At 43.5% G+C, this 27,689-nt stretch overlaps 2 protein-coding genes across 3 annotated transcripts; one reads left to right on the top strand and one right to left on the bottom strand.

Moving 5' to 3' along the window:
- Positions 1 to 331: 331 nt before the first annotated feature.
- Positions 332 to 27,689, bottom strand: LOC146566349 (Na(+)/citrate cotransporter-like). Its single transcript, XM_085289974.1, has 13 exons — positions 27,444 to 27,689; positions 11,623 to 11,751; positions 11,323 to 11,459; positions 10,993 to 11,225; positions 10,214 to 10,381; positions 7,436 to 7,619; positions 7,227 to 7,349; positions 6,890 to 7,102; positions 3,429 to 3,532; positions 3,226 to 3,347; positions 2,638 to 2,799; positions 2,275 to 2,412; positions 332 to 2,176 (listed from the first exon to the last, which is right to left on the bottom strand). Exons 1-13 carry the CDS (start codon positions 27,687 to 27,689, stop codon positions 2,048 to 2,050), a joined length of 2,088 nt encoding a protein of 695 aa, XP_085146100.1. The 3' UTR covers positions 332 to 2,047.
- On the top strand, positions 12,137 to 16,784 carry LOC146566350 (paraneoplastic antigen Ma3-like). Of its 2 annotated transcripts, none has more exons than XM_085289973.1 (2): positions 12,137 to 12,302; positions 12,767 to 16,784. In XM_085289973.1, exon 2 carries the CDS (start codon positions 13,441 to 13,443, stop codon positions 15,055 to 15,057), a length of 1,617 nt encoding a protein of 538 aa, XP_085146099.1. In that variant the 5' UTR covers positions 12,137 to 12,302; positions 12,767 to 13,440; the 3' UTR covers positions 15,058 to 16,784. The 2 variants fall into 2 exon arrangements, with proteins under 2 accessions (XP_085146099.1, XP_085146098.1); XM_085289972.1 differs by having other exon boundaries at positions 12,137 to 12,435.

Genomic DNA, 27,689 nt, shown 5'->3' with positions numbered 1-27,689 from the left:
GAATGTTGCAGTTGCTTTGCAGATTGTTAATGAAGACTGTGTGCTGTTTTCTTTGTACCAGTTGCCAGAATAAAGAGGGAGCCCAGAGTAAGGGCAAGTCCAGCGTTGCAGTGCCGTCCTTTCTACATGGGCATATCACACCACTTGCACAATAGACTCTCAGAACAGCAACAGCTACACTGGCATCAGTTAAACTTCAGCTGATATCACTTCAATATAAAACAGACGTTTTGGACATCAAGTCCAAGCTTCTGTTTGTTTCTGTTCTAACTTTAGTTCATTTTGGAAGATTTTTGTTTAAAAAAAAAAACAGCAGAATTTACAAAAGCTGCATTTAAAGATCAATTTTTATTAATATGAAATAAAACTGTCAACAAGATGGTACAAAACTCTGAAACGTCATGTACATACAGAACACTCATCAGCTCGCATAAAAATGGTGTTATTATGTTTAAATATGAACCTTAAAAATGCGAAACATATTTAGTAATTATGCTCAAATAATTCCAGTTCACAGGGAAAATAGTTTCTTCACTGGGAATTTTCCCAGTCAGTACAGTTCTGCTGCAGCTGTGCTAGAGTCAGTCCTCCAACAGTGAAATAATCACAAAGAAAATAAAAGACCAGCAATCTGGAAGAAAGTTTTAATACAGCATCATCTGCAGAAGAATCAGTCTCATTAACATAAACTGCAGACCTGGAACAGAGCCCGGTGGCACGCCTGCTAACAAGCAGTTTCACACATTTATGATGAGCAAATAAATATCAGGACTTCAAACAAAAAGAACAATTTTAAATGACATGGTTCTTACAGACAACACTAAGTGTTTTATAATCATCCTGTTTTCACCCTCTGTTAAACTTCTTCCATGTTTCCGTGGTTTCCTCGCATTCCTCACACTGTGCTTTCATCCTCTCATTCTTCACAGCTTCTTCTGTTTCACTGCCTTTAAACAAAATAATATTACACCACTGACAGTCAGCTTTCTGCAGATGTTTCAAATTAAAAGCCGGTGATTTTTTTTTGTTGAAATTCAGGTTTCTTTCAGCTGTTAAATTTTCATCAATATGGTAAAATGGTAAAAATGGCCTGTATTTGTATAGCACTTTACTAGTCCCCAAGGCCCCCAAAGCGCTTTACACATCCAGTCATCCACCCAGTCACACACATTCACACACTGGTGATGGCAGCTACATTGTAGCCACAGCCGCCCTGGGGCGCACTGACAGATCGTGGCTAGGGCGACTGTGGGTCAGGGGGTTGGGAATCGCATCTGTAACCGGAAGGTCGCCGGTTCGATCCCTGGGCTCTCTGTCCGGGTCATTGTGTCCTTGGGCAAGACACTTTACCCTACTTGCCTACTGGTGTTGGCCAGATGGCGCGATATGGCAGCCTCGCTTCTGTCAGTCTGCCCAGGGCAGCTGTGGCTACAACTGTAGCTGCCTCCACCAGTGTGTGAATGTGAGAGTGAATGAATAGTGGAATTGTAAAGCGCTTTGAGGTTCTCGAAAAGCGCTATATAAATACAATCCATTATTATTATTATCACTGAAGAGTTCTTTTTTTAAATTAAAGGGTCAACAGGAATGTGAATGTTTGTAGTTAGAGTCCACAGTCCAGCTCAGAAAACATTTTGAGAATCTATTTAAAACTTGGGGACTTATTGTCACTGTTGTCTGGCCCTAAGATTGCTTTAAAGACACTAAGAACGAATACTGTGACCTCAGTTTGTGTGTATTTCTCTTACATCATCTGTACAAACATATAAAGGTAGATCTAGTTTTTCAATCCACCAAAGGTAACGTCGACTACATTGCTTGTGTGTGGAAGTCCATTAATTGCCATTATTACTACTTTGTAGACAGTTTACTAGAACGTGTACACGCACAATGACACAAACAACAAAATCGAGATGATGTTTCTTGTGGGTGTAACACGAATATAAAAAACAAACTCCTGGCTGGGAAATGCCAGATGCTGGAGCTGAAAGATCAAATCTGAAAAGGTCTTTATGTGCATAAATAAAGATGTGGGAGGATGTTGCTCCTATACGGGTGCAGTGACGTTGGCCCACGAGGGGAAAGTGTCCAGAGAAAACATGACCCGACCCCAGCTGTTGATGGCCAGACTAATGCAGCCGATGCCGATGATATTCATCACCACCCCTGTTTTTGCCTGTAGGGGGCACAGTGTGGGGGGGGGGGGGGGGGCTATGATGACATAATGAATCAGAATGATTATTTCTTTCCAACTGGAAGAAATGAAGAACTCACCATGTCGGACACTTTGAGGAAACCGGAGGAAAACACAATGGCATTGGGTGGAGTGGCCACTGGCAGCATGAAGGCGAAGGAGGCGCTGAGGGTGCAGGGGATCATCACGTACAGAGGGTTCAAGCTGATGGACTGGGACTGGGTTGGGAAAACAACAGAGTCATCAACTTTACCCATAAGCTGGCTTCAATGGCTTTTTTCCTGTTACATTTCAACACTTCCTGTTTAGATGTATCATAATAAAAGTCTGTCAGTGGTTCAAGGGTGAAGCTCCTTCTGTTCTCTGTCACCTTATGATATGAAACATCTGTAGGAACATCTGCAAATAACAAATATAGTCTGTGCTGGCTGTGTTTTTGGTACCATGGAAGCCAGGATGGGCAGGAAGAGAGTTGCTGTTGCAACGTTGCTTGCACATTCAGTGAAGGTGGCAACGAGCAGGCAGAGGATGATGGCGATGGCCCATGGAGGGATTGAGTGGAGCGGCGTCATCTGATCACCGAGCCAACGCGACAAACCCGACTCCTGAAAAACCAACAAGAAAAAGCCGGACTTCAGTCTGAGTCTGAAAGCAAAGGTTTCTCTGTGGTCTTTACTTTGAATGAAAACTCCATCTGGTGTCTTCACTTTTCCAAAATATATATAAGATTTACTTAATCTCATCAAACCATCTGCACTGTGCCCATACAGAGCAGAAGCGTCATTTTCATTTACTCACAAAGTCTTAGTTGTGTTGTTCTCTTGGCTATTCAAAATGTACTTTTAGTTTATTCCTTCTAAAAATATACAAACTAAGGCTGCATAAAAGAATGTAACAGAAGGCCGGAATCTGTAAATGTCTTTGAAGTGTCAGCAACTATAAATCAAGGCTGATGTAGTAAAAAAGCCTTGTGGTGCACTTGGTGGAGCGATTTGTCTTATTGGTCCTTGTTTACTCTTCAAAGGTTTTACCTCACTGCCTTTGGCCAAAGCAAAGCCGCCTCCCAGCAGCAGGACAATATTCCAGGGCATCTTCTTCTGAGTCACCTGCCAGGTGAGCAGAGAAGGGGCGGGGCCTCGAGAGACCTGAGACTCTAATTGGATCAAACGAACAATTTAAATCACGAACATAAATTGCCTTTGTGTCCCATCCACATGTTGTGTGTTTGTGGTACCTGTGTCGGAGCGCCTCCAGAAGCAGAGGTATCGCGGCGGCTCGGAGGGAAGAACAAACAACAAAACAGCAACAAACAAGGCAACGGTTGCATCTGTGACGAACCTGCAGACACAGAGAGAGAGCTCAATGCAGGATCTACTTTCATCCACTCAGCATCAAACAACAAACTAGATACTGTCACTTCCAAAGACCACAGGTGGTTCGGGAAGATTAAAGCCTTAAAGAGTTATGTTGAGTCGAACATCTGGGACTCTAATGGCTGTGCTGTAATCTGGCAAGATCACCATGGTAGCTTTTGCAAAATGGTTATGCTTATTCACTGACTCATTACGCGATATCACGGTCAAAGTGCAAATAAGATTCTCTGTAACAGGAATAACAAAACTCGGAGCCTCCTGCTGCTTCCTGCGACTGAAGCAACAGGTTCTAGCACCTTCTAAACACTACAGTCGGTCACGGGGCTTTGAAAGAGGAACACTGTTCAGCTTCTGTTTAAAATCTGCCGAGGAGAAGATGTGACAGCATAGCAGGTGAATGCCTGATCCCAGGGTTGTATTCATGAAACATCCCAGCTGTGTGTTCAGGGTCCAGGTCATTTAATGACTTATAAACAATAACCAATACTTTGAACTCAGGTCTGGGTCAGACACAGGAGCCAAATCACCTGACCTGGTGTTGAAGGGGGAGGGGTCTAGTTTTGGTTACCTTGGACCTTTGGTTTGTGCAAACAGAGGATTTTGAAATGTTTCCTGATTACACAGGTTTACAGTCGACGTGCAGTCGCCCTCAGCTGATGTCACAGCCTGACAATAACATGAGCAGCAACTATTTTCAGTAACTATAACTATAATAAATATCTACAGTGAACTACGTCATCAATGACTGTGCAGCAACAAAGGAATTTTCCTTCAGTGAAAACAAGACATTCAGATCTCAGAGTCTGCCTGCAGCTGACTGCTTCCACACAGATGTTACCAGGCACAGGGCACGGCCTGCTTCCTGTCTCCAAATCAGTATTTCAAATAACTGAAACCCCTAAAAGGTCAAAAAGTACAAAGCTCACAGGAGGTGGATGTAGAAACATAAACCCAGTGGTTGCATGGTCACTGAGTGTGTGCAAATACCAAACCTCCGGCTGTGGTGAAACTCCTTCTCACGAACTCAGCGGTCGATATTAGACGGGAGGTGAACAGAGTCAATGACAGCTGAAGGGCTTTCACTTAAGACGGAAGAGGGAGTTAAAAAGTCCTCATGTCTAAGAAATAATGACAATAATAAAAATAATTATGAGCTTTTCCTGCAGCCTTCATCGGTGGACACAGACCTGCTGACTCGCAGGTTTCTTTGGGAGCATATTGATATTTTTCATCTTTGCTGAAAAGTTGAAGGCTAATGCTCCTTCGCTTCATCAGCAACCTGCAAACTGATGCTCAGTAACATCCAGAACTGCGACCGCTCGGAGAAAAATCGGAAAAAGTCTGAAAAAGCTTTCCAACAAAACCCTAAAGCTTCAGTCCACAGAGGGCAAACATCTGCCATCCAGCTGTTTCTTCATTTTAACGTGTTTTATGATGAAAGCTCTGAACACGAGCTCACGGTTTCTGGAAGCTTCTTCAAGACTTTGTCTCCACATTCATGCTCCAAAGAGAAAAACGCTCTGATGGGACTAAACTGTGAATTCAGTGACAAGAAAAACCCCCCAAAGCTGTTGTATTTCTCAGTTAAACTGATTATTGATGTTTTTGAATATTCTAAATGTTTCTGTTTACGTGTTAAATCTCACATTTTTCTCAGAAACTGAGGATTTTTTTATTTCCCGTCTCGGCCTTAACAACAACACGACAGAAACAAACAGGTCGATGCGTGACGTCTGCGCTACTCTCGCTGGTCATGTGACCCCACCGGGAGTTTATGAATGAACAGGAAAGTCATGTCATGTGTTGCCAATTTCCCACATGGTTAAATACGCATGTGTGTTTAGCTGTGGTGGTGCTGGTCGGGGTTTAAAGTCAACTTTAACGTCTCAGAGTTACAAAACATACATTTACAGATTAAAAATCTTCCTGTATGAGTCAGACAGACAGACTCTGCTTCCTTATTTATGAGCTTGTGCTATACTCACATACAGTCAGACATATATGATTTCTGATACTGCAGAAGCGAAGCAAATAAACGTGACAACCCTCAGGCTGCTGCTTGTTTCTGTGATTTTGTTCTGGACGTTTTCTCAAACGCAGAAACTCTGCAAAGTGCAACAACACGAACACTGTGCAGGCGTCAGAGAGTCGCAGCTGCAGGCAAAGAACCGACTACACGGAAAAGCTTCTAACTATTAATATAATCTAATGGATTAAATACATGGTTAACCTAATTTGGAAACCAGTGAGTCCAGTATCACCAGCTGATACACTAAAATTTAATTCACAAAAACTAATCATGCAAATGCTGCTGAAAGGGTTGAATAATAAAAGCTGAGATAATAACATTTAATTGAAAGAAAAATCAGACTAACTAGGCCCGATGTGCGGTGTGGAGGTGAGCTCAGTTCATTCCTCCTGCATTTGTGTAACACGGGTCAAAGCTGCAGCTGTGACACTAAAGTCCAGCATTTGTACCCAGGACACGTCCAGTGTTTGTTCCTCGCCTCTGAGTCCTGTTTATTCTGGGAGTTTGCCCCGAGGCAGGCCCTTTCTTTCCATCTCACATTACTGCAGGAACAGAGACGAACACGTGAAAGTTGGACCTCAGAGTTTCTGCTCAAAAAAACTCAAAACACCCCTTTAAAGGATCATTCCAGTGCTTCACAAAAGATCTACTTTCAGTTTGAAAATGAGACTTAAATCCAAATTCTTATATTTTCATTTAACACAATAAACAAATGAATAAACTACAAGCTTAGAAAGTTGTTATGATAACGTGGAGAGGCAGATTCATCTAAAAACATGAACCAGAACAAGAAAAGTGCATTTTAAAAAAAACACACCTTGGAAATAAAACAGGACGTAATTTAAAAAGGAAGTAATCTGGTCTTTTTTTAATGACACTATCTGACCAATAGAGCGGCTCCTGTGTGAAACTCAGATGTTATTCTGTTGGGTGATGTTCGTCGCCTGGTTACAGCTTCCTGCTGCTAAAGTAACACTGGCAGAAAGCTTGCAGCAGACCCTCCGACCCTGAGCGCTGTTAAAGCCGAGAGCTCGCCGACCCGGCCGAGCGGGTAACACTGGATGAGCAGGTGTCAGTGACCTGCCGGTCACAGCTCGTTGGCCGAGGAGGCTGGGCCCTCAGAGTCTCAGTTAGTCTGCTTTATTAAAAGGCTGAGATGGCGGTGGAGATCTGGGCGGAGCCACGCACGAGGACGTGACTGATTTGGGTTTGGTCTGCGCCGCTCTCTGAACCGCCCAAAACACTAAAACAGCTTCAGCAGCGAGCACTCATGAAGGTTTCGCTGGTACTCACTCAGCTTTGGAGTTGAACATGTGCGTCGCCCAGCCGTCCATGAAGCGCGGGTCTCGTGTGAACCACAGCGCCACCATGAGGATGAAAAGTGCCAGAACGCTGAACTCTCCGTAGCTCATGGGTCCCAGACGGGAATGCTCGTCCCTGATGACCTGGTATGCTGCCCGCTCCTTCTGCGACTTGACCGCACCGCAACCCCACGTCTTCCTCAGGCTGTGGTGCACAAAAGCAAAAAAACCCAATCATGTTCGTAACTGTAAAGTTGAGTTGTGGGAGCTGTGGGAGCTGTGGGAGATGTCACAGTAATGTTGGGGTTGTGTTTTGGTGAATGACTTACTTGCAGCCCACGTAGAGGAACTGCAGCCAGAACCAGGCCAGGGTCAGCGTTAGCACCATGGTGGGGAAAGCAAAGGCAAACCAGGAGGCAAAGTTGATCACGTCACCGTTCTGAGGGAAGAGCCTGCGAGGAAGAAACAGGAAGTTGAGAGTCAGGCCTCACAGGACACGTGGTCACATGATGTGGGTGCCGTTGCTGTGAGTTCGTACTGGTTCATCTGTCCGATGAGGACCAGGTTTGGCCCGGTTCCTGTCAGGGTAGCGATGCCTCCGATGCTGGCGGCGTAGCAGACCGACAGTAGAAGGCCTTTACTCATCCTCCTCGTCTCCTCCTCCACGTCACTCAGCTCCTCCAGCTCCATCTGACAGAAGTTGCTCTCCACGGTCACGACCGCTGAAAACAGTTAACAGTGTTAACCAATGAACCTATTACCCACAACAGCTACTGAGCGAACACTCACATTTATCTGAATGTATTCTCCACATTATGTTTGACTCTTTATTTCTGATTTGGACTCATTTAGATAGATTGATTAAATCTTTATTGTGAACATGTTGAAAAAGTACAACAACATAGAAACAAAGCAAAACAAAAGGAAAACGAGCAACCACAACTACAAATAACTTTCATGTTCAAAAAGGAGCAGGAAGAAGCATAAGCTCATATAATCCCATACATATATACATATATGCATACACATTTATATACACATTTTCAATAACCCCAGTAATACCTCAAAGGATACACAACCTACAGATATGATACATGAAAGTATTGGACAAGAACAGCCGCTCAGATCTCCGCCTCCTCCCTGTACGCTGTAAAAACCAACATCCTTAAACCGCTGTTTAAACTGCGCCATGCTTGGACATTGCTTCATATCTTTACTTAGTCTGTTGCACAGCTTCACTCCACACACAGAGATGCAGAAACTTTTTAATGTTGTACGGATACGAGGATGTTTTCAATTTAATTCCCCCCTCAAATTGTGTCCCCGTTCCCTTCTAGAAAACATTTTTAGAATATTGTCAGGAAGCAGGTTATTTATTGCTTTATACATAATGTGTGCTGTGAGAAAATGAACCAGATCTGTGAATTTTAGAATTTTTGATTTCAAGAATAGTGGATTTGTATGATCTCTGTAACCAGTTTTATGGATTATCCTTATGGCCCTTTTTTGTAATATAAAGATTGATGATAGCGAACATTTGTAAGTATTGCCCCAAACCTCTGCACAGTAATTCAAATACGGTGCAATCAGGGAACAATAGAGAATGTGGAGTGATTGTGGTCCAGAATGTGTTTTACTTTACTCAAGATTGAGACACTTCTTGAAATTTTGTTATGTATATGATTTATATGAGACTTCCAGTTTAATTTATCATCTATAATCACACCAAGAAACTTATGTTCAAGTACTCTTTCAGTTCCACACCATCTATATCAGGGGTCCCCAATCCCAGTCCACGAGGGCCGGTGTCCCTGCAGGTTTTAGATGTGTCCTTGATCCATCACAGCTGATTTAAATGGATAAATTACCTTCTAAACATGTCTTGAAGTTCTCCAGAGGCCTGGTAATGAACTAATCATGTGATTCAGGTGTGTTGACCCAGGGTGAGATCTAAAACCTACAGGGACACCGGCCCTCGTGGACTGGGATTGGGGACCCCTGATCTATATGAATCTGCACTTGTGCCTTTCTAAGGGAATTCCCAAATAAGATTATTTTAGTTTTACTTAGATTTAGCGAGACAGCTGGGATTGGCTCCAGCGCCCCCCGCGACCCTGAAAAGGATAAGAGGTAGCGAATGGATGGATGGATGGATGGATGGATTTAGCGATAGTTTGTTCCTGTTAAACCATTTTTCAGTTTTGCACATTTCTGATGTAATTGTATCCAGCAGCTCCTTATTTTCCCCCCAGAACAGAAAATATTTGTGTTGTCTGCAAATAATACTAATTTTAATATATCAGATGCCTTACAAATATCATTTATATAAATAATAAATAACTTTGGACCCAGTAAAGAGCCTTGTGGAACACCACAAGCATGATGAGGAATGGACACCCAGCTTCACAAATAGTTTCCTGTTACATAAATAATTTTTCACCATTGCAGTACAACCCCCCTGATCCCATACCGTTCCAGTTTATTAATTAATATGTCATGATTGATTGTGTCGAATGCTTTCTTGAGATCCACAGATACTCCAGCTGCATACTGTTTCTGATCTATAGCATTCGTAATCTCCTCAATTGATTCGATTAATGCCAGAGATGTTGATCTTTTTGATCTGAATCCATATTGACTGTCAGAGAGTAATTTATATTTATCTAAGAATTTGTCTAATCGTTTATTAAACAGGTTTTCTAGGATTTTGGAGAATTGTGGTAGTAAAGAAACAGGCCTGTAATTTGTGAAGTGGCGTCTATCCCCAGTTTTGTACAGCGGCACAACTTTAGCATTTTATTTGGAACATTCTGAAGTTGCAAATATTGAGAGGCCCTACGATTCCTTCGATGACCTTCTTTTCTTTAACAGTGACAGAACAAGCATTCCTCCCTCAGGCTACTTCAGCCATTTGGACAGTTGGTCCAAAGGTTGTGACTCACTTAACTCAGAAACAAAAACGTTTGATTACAGCTTTTTCTTCAAGGTGATTTCTGTATCTGCTCATCAAAATTACACATAACATATAATGTAATTGCAAGGAGGTATTTCTGTAGTCTATTGATACTAGATAGTGGAAAAGGGGTAGGATTAAATAAGCTTATGCTTCTTCCTGCTCCTTTTTGAACATGGACGTTATTTGGAGTTGTGGTTGCTCGTTTTCCTTTTGTTTGCTTTGTTCATTTGTCTCTTTTAATTCTATTTTTTTTATACTTTTTCAACATGTTCAAAATAAAGATTCAATCAATCAATCAATCAATCAATCAATCTGTCTGTTTCCCATAGATGTCAGGTTTCCTTGCCTCTGTGGACTTACCGGGACTGCTGCTGCTGTCTGATGGAGGTTTGTCTTGTGGTGCTGGTTTGACAATCTCCTTTGTATCCATCTGACCCAGTGACACCACTTTATGCTCAGGCAACATGTTGTCTTGTAGGTCTCTGGTTTTCTCTGAGTTGCCTTGAGTTTGGGTTGATAGATTCAGACCTGAAAACAAACCTATAAGTTAATACCTCGGGGTCAGACTACAGAGGAATATTTGAGCTGTCTCATGCAGTGTTAGTGACGACATGTTTAGGGTTTTCACATCAATACCAAAGTGACTTTTCTTCCTCTTTCCTTTCTTTAATGCTTTCATTCAAGCAAACTTTATCAGACTCAGCCTGACTGTTTCCCTGAACGAGGACCTATTCTGTACTTTGTATTCAGGGTCTTGACCAGAGTTTCCTCGTGATTCACAGTTATTATTCTGACCACTCATGCACCCCCTCAATTTATGGTAAGTCTGAAATAAGCGTCTCTTGAAGGCCACCCTCTCTAACAGCTCACTTTTTGGAAGCCTGCTGAGGGGCAGCACCTGTACTACCTCAATGTTCTGTTAAATGAGAGAAAATAAGGAAAGGCAGAATAAGGCCACTTTAAAACCTGTCTCACAAAACTGCTAGCATGTAGTCTGTGATAGACCAACCTGACAGGTGCTCCACTGTCTTTGTAATGCAGTACGTTTAGTACTTTATCAGTACCTTAGAGGAATGCTTTTTCTGGCATCGCTTCCATGTGGTTAGAAAGTAGCTATATGCCAGAAGCCTACATCGTACCTATCTCCATCATGTTTGGGTTAACAGCTTGAAGGATGCTGATGGTTTTCTCCTGATGCTCCAGAGGTAGTGCCTCACTCCTGTTCTTACTCTTGGCCGAATGCTCAGGGTCTACGTTACTGTGGAGCTGATCCAGGACGGCCTGGACGATGGGAACCATCATGGCGGTGGTTGCCGTGTTGCTGATCCACATGGACAGGAAGGCCGTCACTCCCATGAACCCCAGCATCAACCTGTGAGGGGAAGGGATTGGATTAAGCCTGAGAAACAGGGGAAGTGATCGGCTTCCACTGCAGCCCTGTGGGGACAGATTAGGTTCAGCTGACTCACAGGGCAGGTCGGACTCCAACTATCAGCAGCACCCGGAGCGCGATGCGTTTGTGGAGGTTCCAGTGCTCGACGGCTACGGCGACCATCAGGCCCCCGACAAACAGCATGTTGGTGTCCTTCAGGTACTGCATACACACCTGGACAAAAACAAGGAGGAGACAAAATAATGGAAATACAAAGTTAGCATGCAGCAGGACAAAAAAAAATCAGTTTGATAATTCGGTATCATTATTTGTATAAATGTACATGTAAAGTTGTAGTACCAGATGTAGTATACGATGTGTATGTGCACGGTCTTACTTCTTTGGACTCCATGATGCCCAGGACGGGGAAAAGGATGGTTGGCAGCAGCGCTGTCACCGCCAGCGGCAACACCTCCGTGCACCAATATACCGCCATGAGGGCTATGACATAAGCACAGGCTGCCTCCTATGCACACATCAGAAAACACGTCCAGGTCAAAATGTAACCTGAAACCTGCAGCTTTAACACAACATCCACAAGATGTGAACAAATGGGTGTTTCAATGCACTAACGTAGTGTTCGTATAATACAGCAGAGGGCGCTAATGCTCCAGTGGCTGTTATTAAGCTTCTGCAGAATAAATGATGGTTAAACAAACAAACAAACAAACAAACAAACAAACAAACAAACAAACAAACAAACAAACAGACAAAACTTTCAGACAGATGCTTCAAACGGACACGTGTAACCGTGACTGATCTCACAGGTGTAACGTGTTACGCAGTAGCGTGCTAGCGCTCAGACCACGTTTTTGCAATTAGCTTTCTTCTCTGTGTATTATGTAGCCCAGAGTAATTTCCTGCACTTATTTCCTGCCATTGAACGCATCACAAATGCATGACTCCAACCACATGACTTTGCTCAGCCAATCGAATGGCATGTAGGCCATAGTAAGCCTGTCCCGGCTTCCTCCCGTCAGATGCGTGGAGGCAAGCCAGGTGACAGAGCTGTTGCAGGTGTGTATTGGCAAACATTTGCTTTTCACGTTTTAATGCATTTTTTTTAACACCAACTAACTTATGCAACTTAGATGCTGATTACTGTGAGCCAGAGCCATAATGTTGTTGTGCACTGAACAGAACGGAATTGGTGAGTTTGAACTTTTAATTGACTGTTTGTATTGCTACCAGCTGACCCTAATCGGCTGCTGCCGGTCCAAACAATTTGATTTTGATTTGACTGATAGTTGTTGAATAACAAATGTTGTGGAGCTACATAGTATGTATGTATGTATGTAGCAGTTGAAATGTTTTCAGTTAAATCCTTATTGGTTAGAAATATTATATTTAACCAATATATTGTTTGTTTATTTTTATAAATTGTGTACACAGGAACAAGAATAACTTAATGTATTTAGCTTAATTGGCTGACATTTTTGTATGTTATTCTTGTGATTTCTTATTGGCCTTATTTAATGCAGGCCAGGTGAACCTTTTTTGGGTATGGAAAAGGATGGCGAGCCAATGAACGGCTAGGAGCAGGACTCATTCTGCATTGAAGCTTCCACTGGACTGGTAGGAAGCTATCAAAGGCGACGCTCTGTCCCGTAATTTCCGAATACACTGATTTCCACAATCATACACACCAGTTCCCCCGTTTATGGACAATAGCGCTTGGACATCTCTCGTGGATATTCAGATAAAACTCATGGACTTCAATGTGGATCAGTGTTTTCGATGTTAACATGTTATTTATGGGGAACTTTTTTTGAGAATCTATATTGCTTGGTATAAGCCAGAAGAATTTGCTTAGTTGTTTTTGTGCACCCCCACTGGGTTTTTCTATTAATTAAATAGCTACAGCAGGAATGATTATTTAAGCTTTCATTTTCTTTTCTTAATTTTCTTTGCTTTCGGTTAAATACATGGTACCTGCAAAAGCATTTTGTGTTGTGTGTATTTAATTACTGCCCATCAGCTCCAGTAGCATTCCTAAATCTTCTGATTAATAATAACCACAAAATCACACTCAATCCCTAGCCTGTATTAACTCATTAGCGCTACATCAGTGTTACATTTCTTGGCGAACCAGCCAGGAGCTGATTTGGTTAGTAATTAATATATATTCAAACTCACCAATTCATTTTTCCCCATAATGGAAGTTTTTGAGACACTTGCCATTAAGATCCCAAATGCGGTTTTAGTTGACGGAGTAACTGAGCACTCAGTTAATGAAGTTGTACATTTCCTTGAACAGTATGGTGACATAGCTCGCAAGGTTACTATAGATTCACCAGAATCTGAATTTAATGACATGCTTGTCGCTGAGTACGCTTCGGGTTTATCTTTAACGCGGTTGTCTCAGTTGCTACCGCACACATCTATGTCAGATTCAGGTGACAAACTCCATATTGAAAGTCTATCTGAAGTTTATGCATCAAAAGTTAGTGGTTCCAAGACAAATACTTACTTGGCAGACTTAAAAAGAATAGCCAAATTATCTGGGAGGGATTATGCAGAAGTCCTCAGTGAGGGGATGACCCAGATACGCCGGTCCCTTGCAGAGCTCAACCCAGAGACTCCAGTGGTTGCAAAACCAGAACTAGAAGATTCAAACCCTCCCGATTCAGTCTTTCCTTCTTCACTACCAGCCCCTCTTCCATCTAAGTCCCCTTCTGTTACCAGTAGTGCTGAAGCGCACGGCGGAGAGAGGCATTCTGCCTCCATTCCAGCGGCTGATCTCAACCCTCCTGAAGTACAACGCTATGTTGTGGAACACGTTGTTCGGAGTGGGGACAGCTCGCTGCATGCATTCCATCGACTGAGAGCGTTTTCTGGTAAAGTGCCCAGGCCAATCCAAGAGACAGATTATGATATATGGCGGTCAGGGGTCGAATTAGCCCTGAAAGATCCATCTATATCTGATCTGCAGCGCACCAGACTGATTCGTGACAGTCTACTGCCTCCTGCCTGTAATATGGTAAAGCATCTCAGCCTTGACACACCACCAGAGGTCTATATGAAACAACTTGACTCAGCCTATGGCACTGTGCAAGATGGAGATGAGTTATACGCCAAGTTCATGGACACCTTCCAGGACAGCGGGGAAAAGCCTTCGGCCTATTTGCAACGTCTGCAGGTGGTGTTACAGCATGCAGCAAAAAGAGGGGGTGTTTTAGAGAAAGACATAGACAACAGACTGTTGAATCAATTCTGCAGGGGATGTTGGGATAACAATTTAATATCGGAACTCCAACTTAAGCAAAAGAAGCACAACCCCCCCAAATTTACTGAGCTTCTATTACTCCTTCGAACTGAAGAGGACAGAGAGGCAGCAAAGACATTAAGGATGAAACAGCATTTGGGACCGACAAAACAGAAAGCCACCACTAATGCCCAGTTTGCCAATACTGGAGAAGAAACTAACCTCTGTGCTGCGCTAACCACTCTGACTAAACGGCTCTCACAACAGATGGCAGCTATACAACAGCAGCTTTCAGCTTTGACAGCACAGCAGTGTAATGTCAAACCACCGGTTGCTGCCTGCCCAGCTCCAAAGCTCTATGGGCCAAAGAAGGTTGGTAAGAATCCAAAACCTAGCGTCTCCAGCCCTAAACCAGGGTTTTGCTTCCGCTGTGGAGAAGATGGTCACATTAAGCCACAATGTGAAAATGCACCCAATTCAGCATTGGTAAGTGCCAAGCGGAAGCAATTTGACAGCAAACAAAAGTGGCAGAAGCAAAAGTCCTCTGCTTCTGAGGATTTAAACTAGTTCCAGTTCCTGTTGAGGGGCAAACAGGAGCTGAGCTGGACCAACCTTGTCCCGCTGAGAACAAAAAGCATGCCAAGTGTGCAAAGTCGCAGACAAAGATCCACACTAGATTACCACCAGGATTAGTTGGATCCAGATGTACAGCAGAAGTCAACATTGCAGGTTGCAACTGCCCGTGTCTACTGGATACTGGTTCCCAGGTTACCACAATTCCAGTTTCATTCTATAATGAGCATCTCTCCGATCAGCCAGTCCACCCATTGAATGAGCTTCTTCATGTGGAGGGGGCTGCTGGTCAATGTGTTCCATACCTTGGGTATGTTGAGGTTGCCATGACATTTCCAAAAGACTTTCTTGGGAGTGACTTCCCAGTTCAAACGCTTGCACTTGTTGTTCCTGATGTGAGACCTGATTATCCAACCTCAGTACTTGTTGGCATGAATACACTTGAAATTCTTTATGAACAATTCTCTTCTAGTAACTGTTCATCATTCCAGCCTACCTCTTACGGGTACAGAGCAGTTCTGCAAACTCTCCAAGTGACATACCAACAGAATTGGAATGATCATCTTGGTGTTGTGACGACCCTTAGTAAATCTCCTGTGCTAATTCCAGCTGGCTGCACAGTTGTGGTCGAGGGTTCTGCCAAGCTTCTCAGCCCAGCTAGTCAATGTGTTGTCATTCAGCACCCGGGTTCAGGCCTGCCGGGTGGTTTGTGTGTCAGTAATTGTCTAGTCGCTCTTAAAGGTGGTACACATACTCAGGTTCCAGTTGTTGTGTCAAACAGAACAGAGCAAGACATCTATATACCAGCTTTGAGTGTCATTGCAGAGCTGGGAGCCTATGACTGCATAGTCTCTGAGCACAGTGTGACCAACCCCCCAGATCGGGAGATGGTGTCAACACCACTCACTTTCAAATTTGGCGAGTCACCAATACCAGCAGAATGGAGAGAACGGATCACAACAAAACTAAATGCCATGTCTGAAGTTTTTTCACATCATGACTTGGATTTTGGTTGCACTAAGGAAGTGAAGCATCACATCAAGCTCCATGACAATACCCCTTTTAAACACAAAGCAAGACCTATTCATCCCCAGGACATAGAAGCTGTTCGTAAACATCTTCGAGAGCTTCTAGATACTGGTGTTATCAGGGAGTCGGAGTCATCATTTTCATCACCAATAGTGGTTGTCAAGAAGAAAAATGGAGACATTCGACTATGTATTGACTACCGCAAACTCAACCTGCAAACGATCAAGGATGTGTACGCATTGCCCAACTTGGAGGAATCGTTTACAGCACTCACTGGATCGAAATGGTTCTCTGTGCTTGATCTCAAATCTGGTTATTATCAGATAGAGATGGATGAAGCTGATAAAGCCAAAACCGCTTTTGTAACGCCAATTGGGTTTTGGGAGTTCAACCGAATGCCTCAAGGAGTTACTAATGCACCTTCAACGTTCCAAAGACTCATGGAGAAGTGCATGGGAGACTTGCACTTGAAAGAGGTCCTCGTGTTTTTGGATGATTTGATCATATTCTCCAACACTCTTGAGGAGCACGAAGACCGTTTGCTGAGGGTGTTGAATCGCTTGAGAGAATTTGGGTTAAAACTTTCTCCAGAAAAATGCAAATTCTTTCAGACATCCGTCCGATACTTGGGCCACATTGTTTCAGAAAATGGTATTGAGACAGACCCAGAAAAGGTTGCCACCTTGAAATCCTGGCCAATTCCAACCAACCTGAAGACCTTGAAATCTTTTCTGGGATTCGCTGGCTACTATAGGCGTTTTATTAAGGGATATGCCATGATTGCCAAGCCACTCAACAACCTCACACGTGGATATCCATCCACACACAAAAGCTCCAAAAATGAGACTTCTAAGAGCTCACAGTTTGATCCCAAGCACTCCTTTGGTTCCAGGTGGAGTCCTGAATGTCAGTTGGCTTTTGATACCCTCATTGACAAACTTACCACTGCATCAGTTCTAGGTTTTGCTGATCCGGCACTGCCTTACATTCTCCACACAGATGCCAGCACCAACGGATTGGGCGCTGCCCTTTACCAAGAGCAAGAGGGGAGACTTAGGGTGATAGCCTATGCTAGTAGGGGGTTGTCATCCAGTGAAAGTCGTTACCCAGCTCACAAGCTTGAATTCTTGGCACTGAAGTGGAGCGTGACAGAAAAATTTCATGATTACTTGTACGGAGCAAGCTTTACAGTGGTCACGGATAACAACCCACTTACCTATATCTTGACATCAGCAAAGTTGGATGCTACCGGCCATCGGTGGCTGGCTGCTCTTTCTACATTCTCGTTCAAGATACAGTATCGAGCAGGCAAGCAAAACCTGGATGCAGATGCACTTTCCCGTCTGCCCCATGATGGTACTTCCTCTGGGGAACCTGCTCAAAAAGATGAGGAGCTAATTAATCAGTTTACTCAACAACATCTCTCAAGCAGCAGTGATGGTGAAATATCAGCTGAAGTTGTCGATGCGATTTGCCAAAGTGGTGTTGTCAGGACCCAAGCTGAGAATAGTTTGGTTGAATCCCTGTCCATCAACACAGCAGTGCTTCCTGAGAATTACTCAGAAGATTCACATGGACTTCCTGTTATTTCCACCATATCCCATTCTGAGCTTTATGAAAAACAGAGAACTGATCCAACTCTTCAGGAGGTTATTCACCAGTTGGAGTCAGGAGAAAAAGTTCCTCTGACAGCCAGGAAAGAGCTTCCTGAAATTCCTCTTCTCCTTCGCGAACTGAACAAATTGGAGCTGATTGATGGTATCCTCTATAGGATAAGATATGAAAATGAACAACCATCATACCAACTGGTCCTTCCGACAGAACTGCGGCAAACTGTTCTCCACAGCCTCCACAATGATATGGGCCACCTGGGAGTGGAACGGACCCTTGACCTTGCCAGGACTCGGTTCTATTGGCCAAGAATGGCAGTGGATGTGGAAAATAAAATAAAAACCTGTGGCCGGTGTATTCGCCGGAAAAGCTTGCCGGAGAGAGCTGCTCCTCTGGTTAACATTCGGACATCACGTCCGCTTGAACTCATTTGTATGGATTTCCTCAGTCTCGAGCCCGATACCAGCAACACCAAAGACATCCTGGTACTGACAGATCATTTTACCAAATATGCCCTTGCCATTCCAACACCAAACCAAAAGGCAAAAACTGTGGCTAACTGTCTTTGGGAAAACTTCATTGTTTATTATGGAATTCCAGAAAGACTCCATACAGATCAAGGGCCAGACTTTGAGTCGAAATTGATAAAGGAGTTATGCGCCCTGTTGGGAGTCCAAAAGTGTCACACAACACCGTACCATCCAAGAGGAAACCCAGTAGAGAGGTTTAATCGCACTCTACTGGCCATGTTGGGAACTCTTGAATCCAAACAGAAATCCAAATGGAAACAGTTTGTGAAACCACTTGTCCATGCCTACAACTGTACTAAAAATGAAGTCACTGGCTACACCCCATACGAACTAATGTTTGGACGTTGTCCTCGTCTCCCCATTGACCTCGCTTTTAATCTTCCTGTACGTGAGAAAGAACAACAGACACATTCACAGTATGTACAAGACTTAAAAGCTAGGTTGAAAGAAAGTTATCTGCTATCTTCAAAGAATGCTGCAAAGAACGCTGAGAGGAACAAGACTCGATTTGACCAACGTATTATACCGTCCAAGCTAGAAGTTGGAAGCAGAGTTTTGGTACGGAACATGAGGCTGAGGGGCAAACATAAACTTGCTGACAAATGGGAACCAGATGTCTTTGTAGTGCTGAAATGTGCCAAAGATCTCCCCGTCTACACTGTAAAACCAGAATGCAAAGACGGCCCAATTCGCACATTGCACAGAGATCTCCTTCTTCCGTGTGGGTTTCTTCCTGCAACAGAGTCAGGACCATCAGATGAGACTATTCCAATCACACCCTCTTTAACTCGTCAACAGGCCAAGAAACAACAGGAATCTCCTGAGTACTTTGTTGAAGAGAATGTATTTGAACCGACCTTTGTCCACCTTGCCCCGCTCCCAATGGAGTTTAGAGTGGAGAAGTCTCTCAACCCCCTACAGTCTTTTCCCAGTGGTGAGGAGGAAAGACTTCCTCCAACATCTACACCTGAAATGGAATCGGCTGGAGAAGCTCTGTCAGGATCCCAGAGGGAAGACCCATTGGAGTTTGACGCTGATGAGACATCGGGGGAAGATTTGCTTGAAATCTTACCCGAACCCATTCTTGAAACCGTGTCTACAGACTTGTCCGATCCTGGAGTCTCTGACAACTTAGCGGCCGAGCCTAGTCCTGTGACATTACCAACTCTTAATTGCTCAGATTCGGTTATTGACCCCCCTTTGAGGCGGTCAACGCGTCACAGATCACCACCTAGGCGACTGCAGTATGCCCGCTTAGGCAATCCATTGATATCAGTTGTTCAGTCTCTGTTACATAGTCTGTCAGATGCTTTAACCACCGCAACCACCGATTCCAACCCTTCAGTCGTACATATTGTGTAGTGTTGTCATGCAACGGGACGTGCATGTATTCAAGGGGGGAGGGTGTAGCCCAGAGTAATTTCCTGCACTTATTTCCTGCCATTGAACGCATCACAAATGCATGACTCCAACCACATGACTTTGCTCAGCCAATCGAATGGCATGTAGGCCATAGTAAGCCTGTCCCGGCTTCCTCCCGTCAGATGCGTGGAGGCAAGCCAGGTGACAGAGCTGTTGCAGGTGTGTATTGGCAAACATTTGCTTTTCACGTTTTAATGCATTTTTTTTAACACCAACTAACTTATGCAACTTAGATGCTGATTACTGTGAGCCAGAGCCATAATGTTGTTGTGCACTGAACAGAACGGAATTGGTGAGTTTGAACTTTTAATTGACTGTTTGTATTGCTACCAGCTGACCCTAATCGGCTGCTGCCGGTCCAAACAATTTGATTTTGATTTGACTGATAGTTGTTGAATAACAAATGTTGTGGAGCTACATAGTATGTATGTATGTATGTAGCAGTTGAAATGTTTTCAGTTAAATCCTTATTGGTTAGAAATATTATATTTAACCAATATATTGTTTGTTTATTTTTATAAATTGTGTACACAGGAACAAGAATAACTTAATGTATTTAGCTTAATTGGCTGACATTTTTGTATGTTATTCTTGTGATTTCTTATTGGCCTTATTTAATGCAGGCCAGGTGAACCTTTTTTGGGTATGGAAAAGGATGGCGAGCCAATGAACGGCTAGGAGCAGGACTCATTCTGCATTGAAGCTTCCACTGGACTGGTAGGAAGCTATCAAAGGCGACGCTCTGTCCCGTAATTTCCGAATACACTGATTTCCACAATCATACACACCAGTTCCCCCGTTTATGGACAATAGCGCTTGGACATCTCTCGTGGATATTCAGATAAAACTCATGGACTTCAATGTGGATCAGTGTTTTCGATGTTAACATGTTATTTATGGGGAACTTTTTTTGAGAATCTATATTGCTTGGTATAAGCCAGAAGAATTTGCTTAGTTGTTTTTGTGCACCCCCACTGGGTTTTTCTATTAATTAAATAGCTACAGCAGGAATGATTATTTAAGCTTTCATTTTCTTTTCTTAATTTTCTTTGCTTTCGGTTAAATACATGGTACCTGCAAAAGCATTTTGTGTTGTGTGTATTTAATTACTGCCCATCAGCTCCAGTAGCATTCCTAAATCTTCTGATTAATAATAACCACAAAATCACACTCAATCCCTAGCCTGTATTAACTCATTAGCGCTACATCAGTGTTACAATTAGTAAAATGTTACTCGCATTTTTTGAGTCTTTCGTTGTGACAAAAGAAAATTCATCCAGCACTTTGCTGCCAACAGAAAACATCCAGTCCAGTTTCACTGCACATGTTGAGCTCAGCAAGGATGATATTTATGTAAGCTTACTTTACACCCCCCTCCCCCAAGGGAGGAGGTCTGGGTGGATGGCTGGCTCTCCAACACACAGACTTAAAAGGTAAACGTGCTCTTCTACCCCACGGGACCTCTCAGAGCACCTTACTATTCTTTACTGAGGTCCATTTAGCCACAAAATGGTAGGAATGGTTTGTAATACAGTAATTTTTTATTTTTTTTACACTGAAATATTTTGGAAAATAGAGTGTGTGCTGTGACATGACCTCACTTCCAGCCTCTGCTTGTTTTTGGAACAAACGCACAGGAAATTAGTATCTATGGTTTTGCTGTAGTCGTTTCTGACACTGCTGCACAGAGTCAGCAGATGAATCAAAGGCTTAATTATCAAATAGAAATGTTTCGGCTCTCTTCTTGCTTTTGTGTCTGAATGACATTTAAATATTAAATATATTTGTATGTATTTCTCAGTTTTTTATTTATTCTTGCTGTTTTACTATTTATTGTTTAATCTGGCACAGTTGGTGTGGAGCACCCACAACTGTGTTACATGGGCAATGACAATAAAGGGCTATTCTATTCTATTCTATTCTATTCGAGTCTATTAATCTAACCAAACTCTGTCTAACTGAGGCTTGGAGCAGGATCACACACCTCTAAGCTGTCAGGTTTAAACCGTGACGCTCTTTTCACTTTCCAGCCTGTCGATACCCAAAACTGTAAAAACACGTTGAAGTTGTTGTTGTAGAAGAGGAGATGTGTTGATCAGGACTCAGAGGGCTTAAGGTGCTGAACCCAACACGTGTCAGGATTTACTAGTACTGTACCCACCTCCATACATCGAGCTGGTGGAAACTTGTAATTCTGAGGAGACGGGGGAAGAGTGCGTGACGATGAGGGGAAAGATTGTATTTCTTTCTATGAGCAGAGCCCCAGAGGCTGCTGGGAGTCTGCTGACAGGACCCACTGAGTCCAAACAAAGTGAAAGACAATGAAACCTGCAATAACACTGTGAGCAAGTCTGGGAAACGTGACTAAAGTCTCAGACGTGGACCCTGCTGTCACTGGTTAAGGATTTCCTTCGTTGTGTTTTCATTAACTCGTTGTGTTTGTTTCCCCAATAGCAGCTTTACATCCCACACCAGATGTTATTTCTTTACATCCAGATGTTGTATTTCAGAGGACTGATTCATTCATTCACCCTCCAAACTTTCATAAAGGTTTTAGTCCTGTGATCAGGTGACTTCGTTATTTATTCTGTTCAATTCAATTCAATTTTATTTATATAGCGCCAAATCACAACATAAGTCGCCTCAAGGCGCTTCATAGATACAGAGTGTTGAGACTAGTAGTTAAACATATGCCATTTTATGACCAGTAGTCAATGTAGTAAATTAGGTTAACAGCTGTAGGCCATATATTATCCTTTAGTTCTGATGGTGTGCTATGTATGTAGTTTAATCTTTATTATACTCTTGAATAAAAGAAACATAATCATTTTGTAGTTCATTAGATAAAGTGTGCATTACTCTGTATCCTTGATCGGCTGTGAATGTCTTACACTGTTTTCTTGAAATGTTTTATTGCTGAATCATATGAAGAAGGTTGTAAGCAGGGGACTTGGTGTCTGGGGAGAAGAGATAAAACCACATTCCTTACCCCCCTTCCTACTTCACACAGAAAGACAGGGAGGCAAGGTCAGGAGCCAGGCTCGCTAAGAATTAGAAAAACATGTGAAGATGCAGCTTTTAGGACAAGGAGGGGGGCTGTTACTAGCTATAAAAGTCTGTGAAAGTTGCTACCATTTTGAGACATGCTGTTGACCCTCTGCAGGCATCTCTCCCGTCCGGACGCTGTAATGCTCTGATTGTTGAATTGTATGGAAATAAAGAATTGTTGATTGAGCATTTATACACCGAGTATTGTCCTTCCTTCAGCCCAAAGATTAAAAGAATTGGGAGATTTTAACAACTTGGTGCCGTGTGACCCGGATCTTTGGCGTGCTGAGGAGGTGCAGCCCAACAATCATATGACCCCGTATGAGCAAGCACTTTGGCAACAGTGGGAAGGAAAAACTCCCTTTTAACAGGAAGAAACCTCTGGCAGTTATTAGCTGTTTGGGAACTTCCCATGATGCATTGAGCCTTTCTCCTCTTTTCTCTCCTTTCCAGCTGCAGACGGCCGCCCCTCCTGCCCCTTGGCTCTGCTGGACGTCTCTTCCTGTCAAAACTGGATTCTTCTTCCTCACCTTTGCCACGTACTGCTGATAGAGGATGTCTCTCAGATATTGTAATTTCTTTATATTTCTTTATCTGATAATATCATGTTTGGTGACATCATTGTTGTACATTAGCAGTATATAAATACAATTTAATTCAATCTTTGGAGGGATTTTATAATCAGAATCATCAGAATCAGAATACTTTATTGATCCCTGGGGGAAATTATTTTTTGTTACAGTGCGCCATTATAAACCAACATTAAGACAAGACAGACAATACGCTAACTAAGAATAGTACAATATATACACATACATACATAAGTCACTCATAAATAAATAGCTGGAAAAGAAACATGTGTAGCTGTTGCAGTATACAGTGTGTTAAGTGGATGAGTTGCACAGGCAGGAATGATTTCCTGTGTCGTTCAGTGGTGCATCATGGGTAATCTCAGTCTCTCACTGAACGAGCTCCTGTGACTGACCAACATGTCATGGAGTGGGTGGGAGGTGTTATCCAACATTGTCTTTATCTTGGACAGCATCCGCCTCTCCGACACCACCTTGAGGGAGTCCAGCTCCATCCCCACAACATTGCTGGCCTTACGGATCAGTTTATTAAGTCTGTTGGCATCTGCGACCCTCAGCCTGCTCCCCCAGCATGCAACAGCATAGAGGATCGCACTGGCCACAACAGACTCATAGAAAATCCTCAGCATTTTCTGGCAGATGTTGAAGGACCTCAGTCGCCTCAAAAAATAGAGACGACTCTGGCCCTTCCTGTAAAGTGCTGTGGTGTTTTTAGCCCAGTCCAGTTTATTGTCAATGTGTACTCCAAGGTATTTATAGTCCTCCACAATGTCAACACTGACCCCCTGGATTGAAACAGGGGTCAAGTGTTTCCTGGTCTTCCTGAAGTCCACGATCAGTTCCTTGGTCTTTGCCACGTTGAGCTGCAGATGATTCTGCTCACACCACGTGACAAAGGAGTCGACCACAGCCCGGTACTCTGTCTCATCATCCCTGCTGATGCATCCAACCACCGCAGAGTCATCAGAAAACTTCTGAAGATGGCAGGTCTCTGTGCAGTGGCTGAAGTCTGTGGTGTAGAGGGTGAAGAGGAAGGGGGAGAGGACAGTCCCCTGTGGTGCCCCTGTGTTGCTAATCACCTTGTCAGACACACACTGTGGGAGACGTACATATTGTGGTCTTCCTGTCAGGTAATCAACAATCCAGGACACCAGAGAAGCATCCACCTGCATCGCTGCTAACTTATCACCCAGGAGGGTCGGCCTGATGGTGTTGAAAGCACTGGAAAAGTCAAAAAACAAGACCCTCACAGTGCTCGCCGGCTGGTCCAGATGGGTGTAGACACGATTGAGCAGGTAGATGATGGCGTCCTCTGTTCCGAGACGAGGCTGATAAGCGAACTGAAGGGGATCCAGGTGTGGTCTTACTATGGGTCGCAGCTGGTCCAGGATGAGCCTTTCCAGGGTCTTCATGATGTGGGAGGTCAGTGCCACGGGCCTGTAATCCTGGGGGCCACTGGGACGTGGCGTCTTTGGTACAGGGACGAGGCATGATGTCTTCCACATCACCGGGACCCTCTGCAGACTCAGACTCAGCATAAACAGTTTATGAAAGACTCCACACAGCTGGGGGGCACAGGCCTTGAGGACAAGGGGACTCACTCCGTCTGGTCCAGCAGACTTGCCTGAGTGAAGTCTCCTCATTTGCATCTCAACCTGGTATTGAGTGAAGGTGATGGGTGGGGGAGGGGTGTCAGGAATCTCACAGGAGGCAACATGTGAAGAGAGAGGCTGGCACAGTGGTGTGGCTCTGGATTCCAGGCTGACTACAGGTGAGGTTGTGGGGGTGGGAGCAGACACTGTGGTGTCGAATCTATTGAAAAACAGATTCAACTCGTCGGCTCTATTCTCACCTCCCTCAGCTCCCCTGCTGTTGGTTGGCCTAATCTCTAATAATCTGATTGCATCAGTCCTGATCACATCGGGCACCAAGCAGCCTTCGACCTGCCAACAGTCCAGCTGCCCTGTGCAAAGGCCGGACTGACTGCTGTGTGAGTGACGAAGAGCTGCTGCGAAAAACTACCAGGAATCCACGAAAACGCCTAAAAACTGCAAAGTGGACGAGATGTTTGGAGTGTGAAATACACGACAGTGTGAAATCATTTTCAAATGAGTTTAAATAAACCCCCCAAAGTCTTCTCAGGTTTGTAGAAATGCACTCTGTGTTTTCAGAGAGCGTCTCCGTGACCTTTCAGACCGTCTGCAGTCTGTTTGTCAATCAGTGACAAGAAACTGTGAAAGAAGCTGCTGTGCAAACACGCAGCGGCTGCACATCAGCGCAGCGCTCAGGTTATTCATCACCGAAGCATCGAGCTCACAACGGCCAGTGACAGGAAAACAAAGACACTGTTTCTATTACACACACAGCTGCAGTTATTCCAAACTTTCATGAGCTCTTATCTGAGAGCAGATTATTAGGAACGCCTCTGCTGTGAACACTTTTACAAAACTTCAGCGTTTCCAGAAAATCTGCTGTTTGTTGTTTTTCAGCTCACGCTGAGCGCAAATCAGAACAAAGGTTCAAAGGTTAACTAACTAAGGTTAACTAATACACCTGAGGAGAGCAAAATATTAGCTACCTCCCGTGTCTTCATTTTGACCTTGGTTTCTAAATCAAACCCAGTAAAGAGTAAAAGGCACTTTAGTGCAGGGCTGTCAAACTCAAATACACAGTGGGCCAAAATTCACAACTGGAACAAGGTCGCGGGCTAACATTAATATTTACTGAAAAACAAAATCTTCCTCCTGATATAAGAATGAATCTTTTCTTATGGACACGTTTTGCTGGAAAACTGAATATGGAACAAGCAAAGCTTAATACTAAACAATATATATATTAGCTGTATAGCAGTAGGCCAGCTCTGATAGTAATTTGGTGTGGCTTCGAGGGCCAAATGTAATTAGGCTGCGGGCCACATTTGGCCCGCGGGCCAGAGTTTGACACCTATGCTTGTGTAAAACTGAGATCAAAATAAAGTAGAAAACGATGATGAAACAGCGACACAAGGCTGATTGTCCGATCGTAGAGGTTCTTTCACACTCTGAGTTTATGTTGGTATTTATTCACGTGTTCACTAAACTGCTAACTTTAACTAATCATACAGAAAACTGGTCATTTTAAACACACACGGGTATGACATCAGTTAGGCTGGTTCACTGCTGCATTACAGTCTCAGTAAACTGGCCATTCATACTGGTTAGTGCTCAAACGCTTGTAAACAGCACTTATTGATGTGTTAGTGATCAAAACCAGGTGAATGTAACCAGTTTCGTCTCTGTGCTGATAAACTGGTGACTTTCACTGGTCATTGTTCGGGAAACTTGATCTCTTTAGACTAAACTGGTTGCTCAAACACGCTCTGAAACTTTTAGGATGTACTAGTTAATAAACTGCTCAGTAAACTCTTAACTGGAGTTGGTAATTTCTCAGAAAACTGGCTATTTAAACTGGTTGCTGCTCAGTTTAAACTGGCAGGTTCTCATTAACAGCTTCATTAAACAGGTTTGTTCTCTGGAGTGTAAATCAATAACTTGAACTGGTCACTGTTTCAGAAAACTGATTATTTAAACAGATTACTTAGATGAGTGCTGATTGGTTGAAAGTTTGTTCTTGGTAATATTTAGACCAATAAGTGCTCATTAAACCTGTAACTATGCTGCACTAGTTCACAAATAGCAAAGTCGGCAGAAGCTACAGCAGTAGCAAGAATGGAGGAGAGCTGGTTAGTGTTCAGTTTAATAAAAAAAACAGAAAATAATAATTTTGTAATTAAATTATTTTAATCATCGTTCTTCAAATTTGATATTTAGATCACTTATGTTACACTGGTAGGTTGGAGGTGATCTGTTTGGGACTTTTAGGCTGCATTGCCAAACTGACTCTTTGTTGTGCCATAAACTGGTTATTTACACCAGTTAGTACTAACCCGAGCACTTCTCTGTGAGATGGTTATTCAGGACAGCTAGTACTCAGTAAAGTTGGAAGTATAACTGGTTACTTATCAGTTAACAGGTTAAAATGAGTTTGTCCTGTACATTGGTTCACTGGTAACTTTAACCAGTCATTGTTCATGAAAACTAGTTAAAGTGCTCAGTGAACTGGTCACCTCTCAGTAAACTGGTGGGTTAAACTGGTCAGTGAAGCGTCTCACCGTGGTGCTGACGGCGAGCGGCAGCAGGAGGAACGGGCTGCAGACGAGAATCACGACGCCCTTCAGCCTCCAGACCTGTCGCAGCATTTTCACCCGCAGAGGAAGAACTGACATGGCTGATGGTGGTGATGAAGATGAAGATGAAAACAAAAAGTCAGTGCTGAATGAAGCCGAATCGGTGCCTCGCAGCTGCGTCCTGCTCGCAGGCTGCTCCCGGGTTTCTCTCTCACTCTGTCTCTGGCACAT

This window comes from Mchenga conophoros, linkage group LG10 (assembly GCF_057382185.1).
Source record: "Mchenga conophoros isolate Kocher_MC1m ecotype Shallow Benthic linkage group LG10, M_conophoros_male_GT1.1, whole genome shotgun sequence".
Taxonomy (NCBI): domain Eukaryota; kingdom Metazoa; phylum Chordata; class Actinopteri; order Cichliformes; family Cichlidae; genus Mchenga; species Mchenga conophoros.
The sequence above is the reverse complement of the archived record's forward strand: the minus strand, read 5'-3'. Positions and strand labels throughout refer to the sequence as shown.

What these genes read in the sequence shown, in the direction of transcription:
- LOC146566349 (XM_085289974.1), bottom strand. Translation starts at nt 27,689, where the DNA reads ATGTGCCAGAGACAGAGTGAGAGAGAAACCCGGGAGCAGCCTGCGAGC. An exon ending in ATGTTCAACTCCAAAGCTGA is followed by an intron (nt 3,533 to 6,889) that starts GTGAGTACCAGC and finishes CTGTGTCTGCAG; the next exon opens with GTTCGTCACAGATGCAACCG. An exon ending in TCCTCAAAGTGTCCGACATG is followed by an intron (nt 2,177 to 2,274) that starts GTGAGTTCTTCA and finishes TGCCCCCTACAG; the next exon opens with GCAAAAACAGGGGTGGTGAT.
- LOC146566350 (XM_085289973.1), top strand. Translation starts at nt 13,441, where the DNA reads ATGGAAGTTTTTGAGACACTTGCCATTAAGATCCCAAATGCGGTTTTA.